The 13,883-nt window shown below is 50.3% G+C and overlaps 1 protein-coding gene across 5 annotated transcripts in view; it reads right to left on the reverse strand.

The window, feature by feature from the left end:
- Positions 1 to 13,883, reverse strand: part of SYN2 (synapsin II) — a 623,389-nt gene that overhangs the window by 308,858 nt on the left and 300,648 nt on the right. For all 5 annotated transcript variants that reach the window (XR_009456083.1, XM_014597696.3, XM_019496298.2 and 2 more), the window contains exon 3: positions 8,118 to 8,209. Coding sequence is in view for 4 of the 5 variants with exons in the window: in XM_014597696.3 (XP_014453182.1) it covers positions 8,118 to 8,209 (92 nt within the window). In the remaining variant the exon portion in view is untranslated. The remainder of the gene's footprint in view (positions 1 to 8,117; positions 8,210 to 13,883) is intronic.

Below are 13,883 nucleotides of genomic sequence, written 5' to 3' on the forward strand. Positions count from 1 at the left end.
ACCAGATAACCCCTTGTCAATAAGAAAAGACAATGATTTACACTACTGAGGGTGCTTCAAAGCAGCTGAACTGAGGGTATAAAAATCTGTAAGTGTGTATGCTGCAGAAAAAAAAAGAAGAAGCAGGAGGAAAGGAGAAGGAGAGGAAAAGGAAAGAAGAAGAAAACTCCTGTGCTGACAACATCCCCTGTTGTTCTTAGGACGCTGGAAGAACAGATCGTCTCTCTCTTCAAGGACTGTGCTATGGACTGTGCCTGTCAGCTTTGCAGCCTGAGTACTGTGGACTAGGTGAGATCCCAGCGTTCTCTCTTCTTTCTAGGCATAAACTTCTGAACCTGAACTGTATCAGTTAAGCTTGAGCTAAGTTTCCCCAAATACTTAGTGAAACCAGGGTAGTATTGTCATTGTTTGTGTTTGTTTTTCTTTTGCATGTCTATTACTACTAGTACTATTATATATTTCATATGCTTAGCAATAAATAACTTTTATAGGCAAACTGGTAGTAATTGGGTATATTTTTCCTTCTCTGCTTCTTTTTCCTCCCGTGCTCTGCAGCAACACTTCTTTTACCTATGCTAAAGATCCCTGTGAAGCCCAAATTATTGTGGGGTCTGCTCATCAAGAGGCCAAAGATTGGGACGTGTTGAGTTTGAAACACATAAGGGGATCAGCTTGTACAGGCTGATTGACCCAGTTTGACTCAGACGTGCCCTTATGAACTGAATGCTGGCCCATGAGGGTGTCAGCTGGACACCCAGCCGGATTCAGAGGGATTCTGTTTACCTGTGTGCTTGTGTTTGACTGCAGTTTATTGTTGCTCTTATGAACTGATTCTTGGCATATGAGGGTGTCAGACTGTCAATGCTGATCAGCCCGGCCAGGTCAGGTGTGTCACATTAATTTGTGTGTGTTTGTGTGTATGACTGATTTGGTGACTGGAGGAACCCAGTCCCATTGAGATTGAGTCCTGCAAGATAGCTCCACTGGGGGTGAGGGCTTGCAGAAGGGAGAAATACAGCTCCGTATAGTAACACAAGCAGCACATTGACAGAATCACCAAGACCCTAGAAACTATCCCTAATAAATGAGCACACCCCAAAGTAATGGGCAATTTGGTAACAAGTCACAATTGTGCCCTTGTGCCTGCATGCCTTTTGCGATCTCAACATAAGCAGGCTTATTCCTCCTACTTTCCAGCCTGTCTATGATCCTTTGCTCTGACCAAATGTCATTTAAGTCCTCCAGTTCTTCCCAGATCCAGTTGGGTCCACGGGCATTGGAGGTATCAGCCTCCTGGTTTGTCAGCTCCACAGTGCTGGCCTTGGCTTTCTGAGACATGGTGAAGCAGTTTGTGGTCAACAGCACAAGCAATTTATGAGAGAGGGCTGGAAAAATTTGGGGTGAGGGGTGCCTTTATACTCAGGCTGTGCTTGCATGAGGGTCTGGGAAAATTCGTAGGATTGTGAAGTCATTATCTATAAGTGTCAAAACACCCAAAGGTGATGAAGCACCCAGTTTACCAACAAAGACCTGGTGATGGGGTAAATAAGGCCATTGTACTTTGGGGTGGCTGCTCAATGGCCTGGAATATTGCAAACACTGATACCTATCCACCTGCTTGTGCACAATAATTTTATTGCAGAAACACAGCCTGTTTTCCCTGAAGTGGCAAAGGTTTTGTGTAGCCTAACAGGAGAGGAGTAAGCAAGACATTTTTGTTTGCAAGCTTGATTAGATCAGAACACCAATGGCTGCTAAGAATGTGCAAAAGCCCCAATGCCCCAGAGTGCTGGGATGAAGTGTTGAAAAAACAGCTACACCAAGCTCCATACCACAGAACACCCTACAGTCCCTGCCCCCCACTTGGTACAGACAGGTGAGAAGCCACTGCTGATGGAGAGGCGCAAAATGGGGAATGAGAAGCGCTCCCAGCCGGGTCATGACCTATTGATTACAATGGGCTGTGGGCCTAGCCCACTAAAATGACGTGTGCCACCACTGTTGGGCAGTGTAGAGCCTTGTTACAAATCAAATAAATACAGGGGACAAAGAATGAAAAACAGGGTGTGCATGTGAAGGTCACAGCGCCAAAACAAGTGCTCCCTGGGGGGAGGGTACCAAGCAGAGCATGCCAGACAGCACCCACAAGCACTCAAACTCAGCTACAGTGCCAGCGGCTACTGTCCAGCGATGCTTCACTCAGATTCTCGACTGGAGGACACCAAGGAAGAACACCCCAATATCCCATCCAGGTCATGAGGTGCTACAGGGATTTGGGAGCAGGGCTAAAGGAGCTGGGGGCACAGGTGGTGCTCGCTTCGATCCTCCCGGTCTCGGGCTATGGGCTGAGGAGGGAGAGGAGAATCCAGGTAGTGAACCAAAGACTGCAGTGCTGGTGTCATTGGGAAGGCTTTGGCTTCCATGACCAGAGTCCACTCTTTGGTGAGAGAGGCAGCGAGCTGCTGGGAAGGGACGACATCCACCTCTCTCCACTGTGGAGGAGGCTCTTCTCAGCCAGACTGGATGACCTGCTCCACCAGGCTTTATACTAAGCCCTCCAGCGGATGGGGGGTCTACCACCACTGCTGGCCTGCTGAGCAACCTTTGCAAAGCCAGCAGGCTAAAACACTTAAGGGAGCCCACTCATGCCCCAGCCCTGGAACAACCAGTAGGCAAGGCAAGGGCCCCCAAGGGGACACTTGCCTGCCTGTACACAAATGCCAGGAGCTTAGGGAATAAACAGGAGGAACTTGTCCTCCTGCTTAACGCAAAAAATTACGATGTCATAGGGATAATGGAGACCTGGTGGGACTCCACCCATGACTGGACCATGGGTATAAATGGCTATACCTTGTACAGGAGAGATTGAGTAGACAAAAGGGGCAGGGGCATAGCTCTCTATGTCAAGGGGAGCTATGCGTCTCTGCAAGCCAACATTGGCAACCAGGGTGGACGGCTGGAGAACCTCTGGGTTAAAATCCGAGGGGAACACGGCACAGGGGACACAATAGCAGGAGTCTACTATGGACCTCCCACCCGCAGGCAACAGCTTGACCAGGAGTTCACCAAGGAATTGGCTAAGGCCGCATGCTCCAGGTCCATGGTTGTCATGGGAGAATTCAATTACCCAGACATCTCATGGGCAGAGAGCTCAGCTAAATACAATCAGTCACAAAGCTTCCTCTCCTGCGTGGATGACCTCTATCTGACACAAGGGGTCTATGGGCCAACGAGAGGTAAAGCGCTGCTCGACCTGGTACTGGCAACTGGGGACGACCTAATCAGTGACCTAATGATCAATAGGAAGCTGGGTGACAGCAACCATGAGCTGATCACCTTCACCATCTGCCATAAAGCTGGCAAGTCAGTCAGCAATACAGAAGTCCTTGACTTCCGGAAAGCTGACTTTGACAAGCTCAGGAGGCTTGTCAGTGAAGGCCTAAGGGACCATGACCCCAAGGGGAGGGGAGCTCAGGAAGAGTGGTTGCTCCTCAAGGAAGCAATCCTCAATGCACAAGCTAGTGCTATTCCATCTCAGAGGAAAGGCAGCAAAAGGGCACAGCAGCCTCCTTGGCTCTCCAGGGAACTAGCAGACCTCCTGCGGCTAACAAGAAAGGACTACAAAGGATGGAGGATGGGATCCACCTCCAAGCAGGAATATTCTGCACTGTCCAGTCCTGCAGGGAGCAAACCAGGAAAGCCAAGGCTGTGATGGAACTCCAGCTAGCTACAAGTATCAAGGACAATAAAAAGTCCTTTTTAAGATATGTGGGGAGCTGGAGGAAAAGCAAGGGCAACATTGGACCTCTGCTAAACCAGATGGGACAACTGACAACCAACACCCAGGACAAAGTCTTTCATCAGTCCCATGTGATGCCCCTGCCCATTACGGAACAGGGGGGCCTGGGTGAGGGAGGCCTGAGTGAGGGAGATTCCCTGCCCTCCATCAATGCTGACCTCATGAAGGAACAACTTGAGAGGCTAGACACCTTCACGTGAGCAGGCCCTGACAATCTACACCCCAGGGCACTCAAGGAGCTGGCTAACATCATAGCCCAGCCCCTGGCATGGATCTTCAAGAACTCCTGTCACTCTGGTGAAGTGCCTGAAGATTGGAAGAAGGCCAATGTGGTGCCTATCTTCAAGAAAGGGAGGAAAGTGGACCTGGCAAACTACAGGCCCATCAGCCTAACCTCTACGCTGGGGAAGGTCTTGGAAAAGATTATCAAAGAGGCCATCCTTAACAGACTAGCTGATGGAAATATCCTGAGGGATAGCCAGCACGGGTTTGTTGCAGGTCGGTCTTGCTTGACCAATCTTATCTCCTTTTACGAGCAGGTGACCTATCACCTGGACAAGGGAGAGGAGATTGACGTCATATATCTTGACTTCAAAAAAGCCTTCCATCTGCTATCCCATGATCACCTCTTGGCAAAACTGGCCAAATGTAGCCTCGGGTCCACCACGATCCACTGGCTGAGGAATTGGCTCCGTGGTCAGACCCAGAGAATGGTGGTTGATGGAAGTCAATCGTCATGGTGCCCTGTGACCAGTGGGATCTCCCAAGGCTCTGTCCTTGGATCTATATTGTTCAACATCTTCATGAATGATGTGGACATTGGAGTCAGAAGCAGACTGGTGAAATTCGCCAATGATACCAAACTCTGGGGTAAAGCATATTACCTGAGGACAGGAGGGCGATCCAGGGTGACCTTGACAGTCTCAGGAAATGGGCGGATGAGAACCTGATGGTGTGTAGCACCGAAAAATGCAAGGTTCTCCACCTTGGGAGAAAAAACCTGCAGCATCCTTATAGGCTCAGCAGTGGTATGCTTGACTAGCACTACAGATGAAAGGGACTTGGGAGTCATGATTGACCACAAGATGAACATGAGCCTTCAATGCGATGCTGCGGCTAGTAAAGTGAGCAAAACACTGGCTTGCATCCATAGATGCTTCTGAAGTAAATCCTGGGATGTCATTCTCCTGTTGTACTCAGCCTTGGTGAGGCCGCAGCTGGAGTATTGCATCCAGTTTTGGGCTCCACAACTCAAAAAGGATGTGGAGAAGCTTGAGAGAGTCCAGACAAGAGCCACGCACATGATCAGAGGTCAGGAAAACAGACCTTACGATGACAGGCTGAGAGCTATGGGACTCTTTAGCCTGGAAAAGCACAGGCTCAGGGGTGATCTGATGGCCAACTATAAGTTTATCAGGGGTGTTCACCATGATCTGGGGGAAAGATTGTTCATCAAAGCGCCCCAAGGGATGACAAGGTTGAACGGTTATAAACTCCAGCAAGACCGTTTCAGGCTGGAGATAAGGAAAAATTTCTTTACTGTCCGAACCCCCAAGATCTGGAAGTGGTTCATGCACCTACACTGAATCCCTTCAAGAGAAATTTGGATGCTTATCTTGCTGGGATCCTATGACCCCAGCTGACTTCCTGCCCCTTGGGCAGGGGGTGGACTTGATGATCTTCTGAGGTCCCTTCCAGCCCTAATGTCCATGAAATCTACGAAATCTATGAAATGCATGGCAATGGTGAACAACACAGTGAAGAGATCTCCAATGTGGAGAATATGGAGGACATGGGTGAGCAGGAAGAGGAAGTGGTGGTACTGCTTCTGCAAATGCTGTTTACCCAGGGATTACTGCTGCAACGCTTGAGAAGGATAGTAACGGTGCTAGATTGTTCAGTGGCAAGTTGTGTTCCTGCTTTAACAGCATTAATGATAATAATAATAAGAAAAATGTACCCAGTGGACTTGGAACAGGTACACACAGGAAAGCAAAGAAGTAGAAGTTAACTGGACTTAGTTGAGAAACCTGAGGAGGACGAGAATCTGCAGTGTGGGCCTGTGAGAGCAGCTCGGACTGGGGGGAGTGAATCATGCTGACTTGGAATGACCAGCAGTGGCTGGAGATGTTCCAAATGAAAAGGGAGACGTTCTATTATATCGTCTTGATGCTGGGGCCCCACATCGCGAGGCAGGACACTAACATGGGTTGGGCCATCCCACCAGGCAAGAGGGTTGCAATGGCCATCGTGAAACTGGCCAGCCCTTCCAGCCTCTCCTACATCGCGAACCAGTTTGGCATGGCTGCCTGCACGGTTGGGCTGGCAACTCGTGAGGTATGCCAGCTGCTAAAGGAGATTGCTGCAAACAAAATTATCTGCGCAGCAAGTCAGAGATTGCTTTAGTGAGAAGGGGTTCCTGAACTGCATAGGGGCTTTAGACATCACTCACATCCTAGTGCTGTGACCTGTGGGGAAGGGAAGGGCTTTCACAAACAGGAAAAGATATGCCTCTATGATCCTGCAAGCTCTGGCGGAGCACTGGGGCTGGCTCATGAACATTTATACTGGGTGGGCTGGCAGCACGCAGGATGCATGTGTGTTCAGAAACTCCCCTCTACCTAGCCTCATGGAAAAAGGACACTATGCACCCAGCGTGGAGGAGACAGTGATCTGCGGTGTTGCTGTTCCTCTAGTTATGTTAGTGGACGCTGCCTGCCCCTAAAGTCCTGGCTCACGAAGCCATATGGAGGGCATATACGCACTTACAAGATGGAGCCAGAAAATATCATGGGCTTCGTAGTGGCAGCCTGAATGCTGCACAATATCTGTGAGAGCTTCGGAGAGGTTTTCAAGGAGTTGTGGGAAGAAAAAGCATGACAGGCAGCGGCCAGACAACAGAGATGTGTCCGGACAGCAGCAGCAGCAGCACAGGGGCTGCGGAGATATCCTCGAGGAGAGGCTGGTCAGGCAGCCCTTGTGCGTGATTGTTTGGCAGGATATATTGCTGACAACAACACCTAAGAGTGCTTTGTTCTTACTCTTGGTTATGTTAAAATAAATACATTTACACTTTAAATCTGTGTTTGTATACAAGGGCATGCGGTGTTGCAAATGGGGGGTGGAGGAGAGGACAGTCAGCGGAAGGGAGAGGAAATCTGGACTGGGCTAGGGGTTTGCTGCTTTCAGACTGTCAGTGGTTTGGGGGAGAGGGGCATTACACATTATCACCCACATCTGAATGAACCCCTCCCCCTCCCACATGGCTGAGAAAAATAACTATAGCTCTTGGCAGGCTAGGTGGGTGGGGAACCAAGCTGAACAGCAAACCACATTTTCAAAAACATTTCAAAAACATTTATAAAACATTTCACAACACACCCCCAAAAGCCATATGAGGCACTACACAAACAGATTGACGATGTACCTGGGCAGGGAATGGGAGGGTTCCAATGGGAGCCCCTCTTGGAAAATGAGCTCAGGAATGCTGGGAAATGTAGTCCAAAAAAAAAAACCAGAAAAAAAAAAAAAAAGCCAGAAGAGCTGACCACCACCACCAACATCGACAGCAACTGCCAATAAAGCAGGGGGAAACAAACACCCACCTACCCGCTACTCTAAACCCTGAACATTTTATGATATCAAAGCAGTTATCATAGCAGTTATAGTAAATTTAAAAAACACATATATTTGTAACATGGTGGGATGGGAAGGGAAAGGAATGGGAGGGGAGGATTCACATGGATTGTCCTTGGGATTGGGATGGGGTCTTTGGGATCGCATATTGACAGTGAGAGACCAGGCAGACTAAGCATAGGCAGGTGCAAGTGACAAGGATTTTTGGGTGACCAGGGAGACTCCCAGTGAGAGTCAGGACTGTCCGGTCTGGGGATGGGAAATGGGGAGACTGGCCAAATGAGAGGCTCCTGCTGTAATACATTAGGAAAGATATTACAGGGGGTAAATTGGCATTTGACTCCCCCTACTGAAATCTGCAGGGAATGACACACGAGAATTAACTCACTTGAAAGCACCATTGGTGCAAACATGAATGCTGTGTTGTGCAAACACAAATGCACTGCACCAAAAAAAAGCTGTGCTAAAATTTTCAGGCACTCTGCATTAATGCCCATGTTGTCTACACACTTCCTAAGTCATTGTCTATGATACATGTCTTATCAAGATTCCCTGCAGCTGCATTAAATACAGCCAAAGAGTGAACATTTTACTAGGGAATCCAAGTTAAATTTTCCATTCACAGATTATTCTTCCAAATTATTTCTGTTGATTTTATTTTACTTTATACAGTTTTACTTACCTGACAACTTTGGTGCCATTTCGAAAGACCTGGATGTCTATAGCATAATTGCCATCAGCATGGGCTATCAAGTTGATCTCTGAAAATTCTGCCTAAGAAAAAAGAACCGCAATAAATCAACTGGTTTTTAATTTACATTGTAACTAATATCTTTCTTCTCATTTTAAATTTTTGTGTTTAACAGCTAATACTGTACCTAGCATTGACAACAAATACCTTTCACAATAATAAAAAAAATGACTCAGACACACATACACCACCACAGATTTGGCACAATTCTAGCATGTGGTCTCTGAAAAAGAGTAAAAGGGCTACACATATGAGGGATTTGTCATGAGTGAGAGCTTGTGATTCATGTGCAGGATGATTATAGGGGTAGTTAAATCCCAAGCTGACAGAGAGGAGCTACAGAAAGGTCTCACCAAGTTAACGGAGTGGGCAAAAAAGTGGCAGGTAAACTTTAATGTTGACAAGTAGGAGGTAATGCACATAGGGGAAAACAACCTTAAGTATAGCTCTTGGCAGGCTAGGCGGGTGGGGAACCAAGCTGAACAGCAAGCCGCATTTTCAAAAATATTTCAAAAACATTTATAAAACATTTCACAACACACCTCCAAAAGCCATATGAGGCACTACACATACAGATTGATGGTGTACCTGGGCAGGGAATGGGAGGGTTCTGCATGTTGCACAATATCTGTGCAGATGCAATGCTAGGTTCTGAACTAGTTATACTGGGACTGGGCAGCAGGGAGATGCGCTGCAGTCACACCTGAGGAGTGGGAAGGAGCATTGGCCATGCAGGTACAGCTCCTCACCACCTGGCCCTGGCATAGGCAAAATTCCCCTTTATGGATGCTCCCCAGCACTAACGTGCCACTGAAGCCCCCTCTGTGCACTGAATCTAGCAGCTTCATGGACTGCATGTTGCCAATCCTTGGTCTATAACATCATGAAAAGCATGGATAACATGAATGCAGAACTGTTATTCACCAAACTGCAATATACTAGAACTCATTGATGTTAGCAGTTGATGGGTCTAAAACTAAAAAAAGAAAGTACTTTTTTTAAGCAGTGTGGAACTTACTGGCACAGGAAGTCATAGAGGCAGATAGCTAGGTTCAAAAAGGGACTGGATAAATTCATGGGTGATTAATCCATTTATAGTTATTCAACAGAACAGTCATGAATGTATCCTCTAACACCTCTAAATCAGTGGCTGCACATGCTAAGGAGGGTATGAGAGGGCAAAGATCACTATAGATATGTCCTGTTCATATGTTCTCTCTCTAAAGAAGGGCTGTCCAACTTCTAAACACTTGGGGACTATATGACAATGGGTCACACCAGGGCAAGCCTCAGGACCCCAGAAATCACATAGAAAAAACCCCTCTTCCACACCCCCTCAAAGGCCTCCCCACTGCAACACAGCCCAGGGTTCACTTTCAGCTTCCTGTACAATGCTGCACCACTCTGCATCACCCCACCTGTTGGGGGGCAGAAATTGGAACCTGGAGGAGGTAGGGGGGCCTGGAGACTCTGGCTGGAACAATGGGGGAAGTGGCAAACAAGGGACAGGGTGGGGGGAGGGGGAGCCTGGCAGCCAAACCTTACATGGCCCACAGGCTGCCAGCTCTAAAACATTCACTCTTGCCACTGTCAGAGGCAGGCTTATCTGTTGTGCTCAGCAAATGTAGTAGGGCTGTGTGAGTCAGCAGCGATCCAATCTGGCTTTGGATGCAGCCGCTTTGGATGGACGCGATCTGATCCAGGGCTCCAGACTGGGTTTCCGCCTCGATCCAGCCGAAGCAGCCCTGAAGCTTCGGATCCACCTCGGAGATCTGGCCATAGGGTATAATGGGGAATCAATGGAAGATCTATAACTTTGTTGTTTTTTGTATTATTTGGATGAAACACGCAGGGATAGTAGCCTCTTCTAAGAGCATGAAGCCTGCCAAGCTTCAAGAAGATCAGTGCAGGGGTTTGGGGGGAACTGTACCCCAAATTATTGAAAGCCAAACTCACGTCACGGCTATGCGTTATACCACAGGGGGCTGAAACCTTCAGGGCTGGTAGCTCTTACTGAGGCCACAAAGTCTGCCAAGTTTTAAGAAGATTGGTGCAAAGGTTGGGGGGGAACTGCACCCCAAGCTGGTGACAGGCAAAACTCTTGTCACGTCTATGTGTTACAATGCAGGACGGGTCAAAACTGCAGGGGTGGTAGCTCTTACTGAGGACACAAAGCCTGCCAGCTGTGAGTGCGTGTCCTAGAGGAGGTCTGAGTGAGTGCTGGTCCCTGCCAGGCTGCAAAGCCTGTCAGCTGTGTGTGTCTCACTGGGAGGAGTCTTTTGTTTGGGGCCCTGCACCCCAAGCTGCTGACAGGCAAAACTCGTATGTGGGTGGGTGACACTGTGTGTGTGTTAAGGTGTGCCTTTCCTGGCACTGGGGCCTCTGCACAACACGGCATTGTGCCCCACTGATGCCTCCTCCTCCCCTACAGCCTCACTCCCAGTCCTCCGCTTTACATTAGACCAGGTACAATAACTTAGCTGGCTCAAAACCAGTAGCATCAGCAGCAGCATCAAAGGTACCCACATGGAACTGTCACAGAGCCTTTCTTTTATAAAGGACTTGACAGCAAGAAGTAAAGATGTTGTGTTGTGTTGGACATATGTTATTCATATGCCAGGCCAGCCTCTGTCTTCTTTACTATTCCTTCCATCCAGGACCAACTGCAGGTACTTCCTCAGCCTGACAAAGGGGTTTTCAACCCTAAAGTTGGCATCCCGGGCAGCTAAGCTGAGCTCACTGGGAGCCTCACAACTGCACTGCAACCAGCAAGCGTCAGGCCTGTCAAAGACATGACAGGTCTGGGCATTCCCCAGCCAAGACTTTGTGCATGCGTGCACTAGCTGGAGGTTATGGTGCCTCCTCCCTGCCTTTCACCAGGGAATTGTTGGTCCTGGCATTTATGGGGCTGCCGTGCTGCCAGCAGTCCCGCCAGGCCTCCCTACCCTGGCAAGGTGCAGTTTTAGCAGTCATGTCCAGGACCTGGGGCCTCCTGCTTCCCCACAGCCCCAGTCCCATACCTCCAAATTCATCCTGGCAGGGGAATGAGCTCAGCAGGGACATGTTCTTCCCCTGCTGGCTGGTGATGCAGTTAGTGCCCCCTCCAGCTGACAGCAGGACATTACTTGGCTTTTCAAAACCTCAAAAAAGGAAACTGGTGCAGACGGAGTGAGGAGGGTGGCACTCAGTCCATCTGCAGGTGGGGCTTGGGGAACCCCAGCAGCGGGAGGTTCACCTTTAGGAACACCAGTTGCTCCACCAACATAGGATCCAAGCTGGTGTGGTGGGGTGTCACAACATCCCCAGCAATGCTGAACACCCTCTCGCTTGGAACACTAGTCAGTGGACAGGACAGGTGTTGCCGGGCAACCGTGGCCAGATCCTGCCAGCTGTGGCTTGCCCAGTAGGCCAAGGGGTCACATTCCAGTGGCTCCACATCCTCAGCGAGATAGGTAGCCACCGGAGCCTCGGCGCTACCTGCCCGAGGCAGGGGTCTGGTGCGTTTGGACCCCAGCATTGAAGCCATGCCCATGGCCCACATTGGCAGTGGCTGGCATGGAGGAGACTGGCTGGTGCTAGTGCTGGCACCGGTGCTGCAAGTGCTGGCACGGGAAAGTGGATGCCCCTCTTCCACATCCCCTCACCTCTGCACTTCAGCCTGCACTCCCTGACTTTGTTAATCAGCACCTGCATTCAGTGATCAAGGGTTTTGGGGCTGCCAGTGCACGTGCTCCCCTTCACCTCCGGGTCGCACATGCCTACCATCATGTGGACCGTACTGGGCCATAAGGAATCCAGCCATCTCCTGATGCCCTCCTTCAGCCGCCTCACCAGTGCCTGCATGTCTGGTGACAGCAGCCTGCCCCAGCCAGGAACATTGATCCCCTGGAACTTCTCCATTTGGTTCTCCAGATCCCTCACTAGGGGGATCACCTGGCTGAGGAGGGCATCGCCAGTGCTAAGGGTCTTGGTGGCCACAAGGAAGGGCTTGAGGACCACCAAGATCTGGGAGATGGTACCTCACTCAGCTCTGTTCAGGGGGGCACTGATCCCTATTTCCCCAAGCAAGGCCATTTCATGGATGGCCTTCTGTTGCTCCACCATCCTCTCAAGCATCATGTATGTGGAGTTCTACCGAGTCTCCACATCCTGTATGATTCTGTGCTGCGGGATGTTGAGCTCTACCTGTTTCTCCCGCAGCATTTTGCCCCCCTTGATGCTGCGGTGGAAGTAGCCCACCACCTTCCTACATTTTGAAATCAGCTGGCTTGTAGCAGTACTGGTGGTGGTGCCGTCACCGGCAGCCCTGTCCCCCTCCAAAGCTTCCCTCACTATTAGGTGCAGCCTGTGTGCCACACAGTGGATGCCAACAAATTTGGCATCACAGACAGCCTTGACCATATTGGCCCCGGTCTTGGTGACCATGAACCCGCGGGTGAGCTCGGCCTGCTCAACAAGCCACCCCTGCACCATGCTGTTCATGGCCCCCATGATCTCCCTTGCCGTGTGGGCCTCATCGAGCACCTCGGCTTGCAGTAGAGCCCACTGATGGCCTGACTGATCGCACCAGTGCCCCGTGAGGGAGAGGTAGGTGTGATCACCACCCTGGGTACTCCAGATGTCAGAGGTGAAGTGCAAGGCTACCTGCGGCCCTGCCTTGTGCAGCTTCTCCCTCAAGCACTCCCTGCATGCCTCATACAGGGAGGGCACCACCGCCCTGCTAAAGATGGTGTGAGCAGGCACTTTGTAAAATGGGGCCAGAAGTGCTATGAACCACCTGAACCCTGGTCACTCAACTAGGGATAAGGGCTGGCTATCCAGGGCAAACATCTCCCAAATGCTCTGGGTGATCTCACGCTCCTTGGAAACGTGCCCCCCTTTCTGTCCACATTTCCCCCACTGGTCCAGGGTGGCCTGCCTCTGCTTTAGGCGGAAGGGGGCTTTGGAGCAAGTGGGGGACTTCACTTTCAGCACACTCGTACTGGTGCCAGGCTGAGGAGCAGGAGGAAGGAAGGCAAGGGTGTGGTGCCTCTTCAGATGCAGCAGCATGGCTGTGGTGGAAAAGTATCTCATGTCCTTGCCACGGCTCATGTGCCTTCAGCAGTGCTGGCAGATGGCAAACCTGGGATCATCTGCCACCTCAAAATGATCCCCCACTACACTACTCCCCCGCTTCTGGGTTGAGGGCGAGGATCCTGTCTTTTCCCCCTTCTAAGAAGGCTGAGACTGAACAGCAGGAGGAGCTGCCTCAGCTAAGCCACTTGCCTCCACGTCCTCAGCCTTCTCTGAGGTGCTGCTTTCCAGAGGAGACCTGGTTCTAGGGGATGTGTGAGGGGTGTGGAGCACTAACTCTAACTCAGGCAAAGCGCTGCTCGACCTGGTACTGGCTACTGGGGATGACCTAGTCGGCGACCTAGTGATCGATGGGAAGCTGGGTGACAGCGACCACGAGCTGATCACCTTCACCATCCGCCGAAAAGCTGGCAAGTCAGTCAGCAACACGGAAGTCCTTGACTTCAGGAAAGCTGACTTTGACAAGCTCAGGAGGCTTGTCAATGAGGCCCTAAGGGACTGTGACCACAGGGAGAGGGGAGTTCAAGAAGAGTGGTTGCTCCTCAAGGAAGCGATCCTCAATGCACAAACTAAGTCTATTCCATCTCGGAGGAAAGGCAGCAAGAGGGCACAGCAGCCCCCTGG

This window comes from Alligator mississippiensis, chromosome 12 (assembly GCF_030867095.1).
Source record: "Alligator mississippiensis isolate rAllMis1 chromosome 12, rAllMis1, whole genome shotgun sequence".
Taxonomy (NCBI): domain Eukaryota; kingdom Metazoa; phylum Chordata; order Crocodylia; family Alligatoridae; genus Alligator; species Alligator mississippiensis.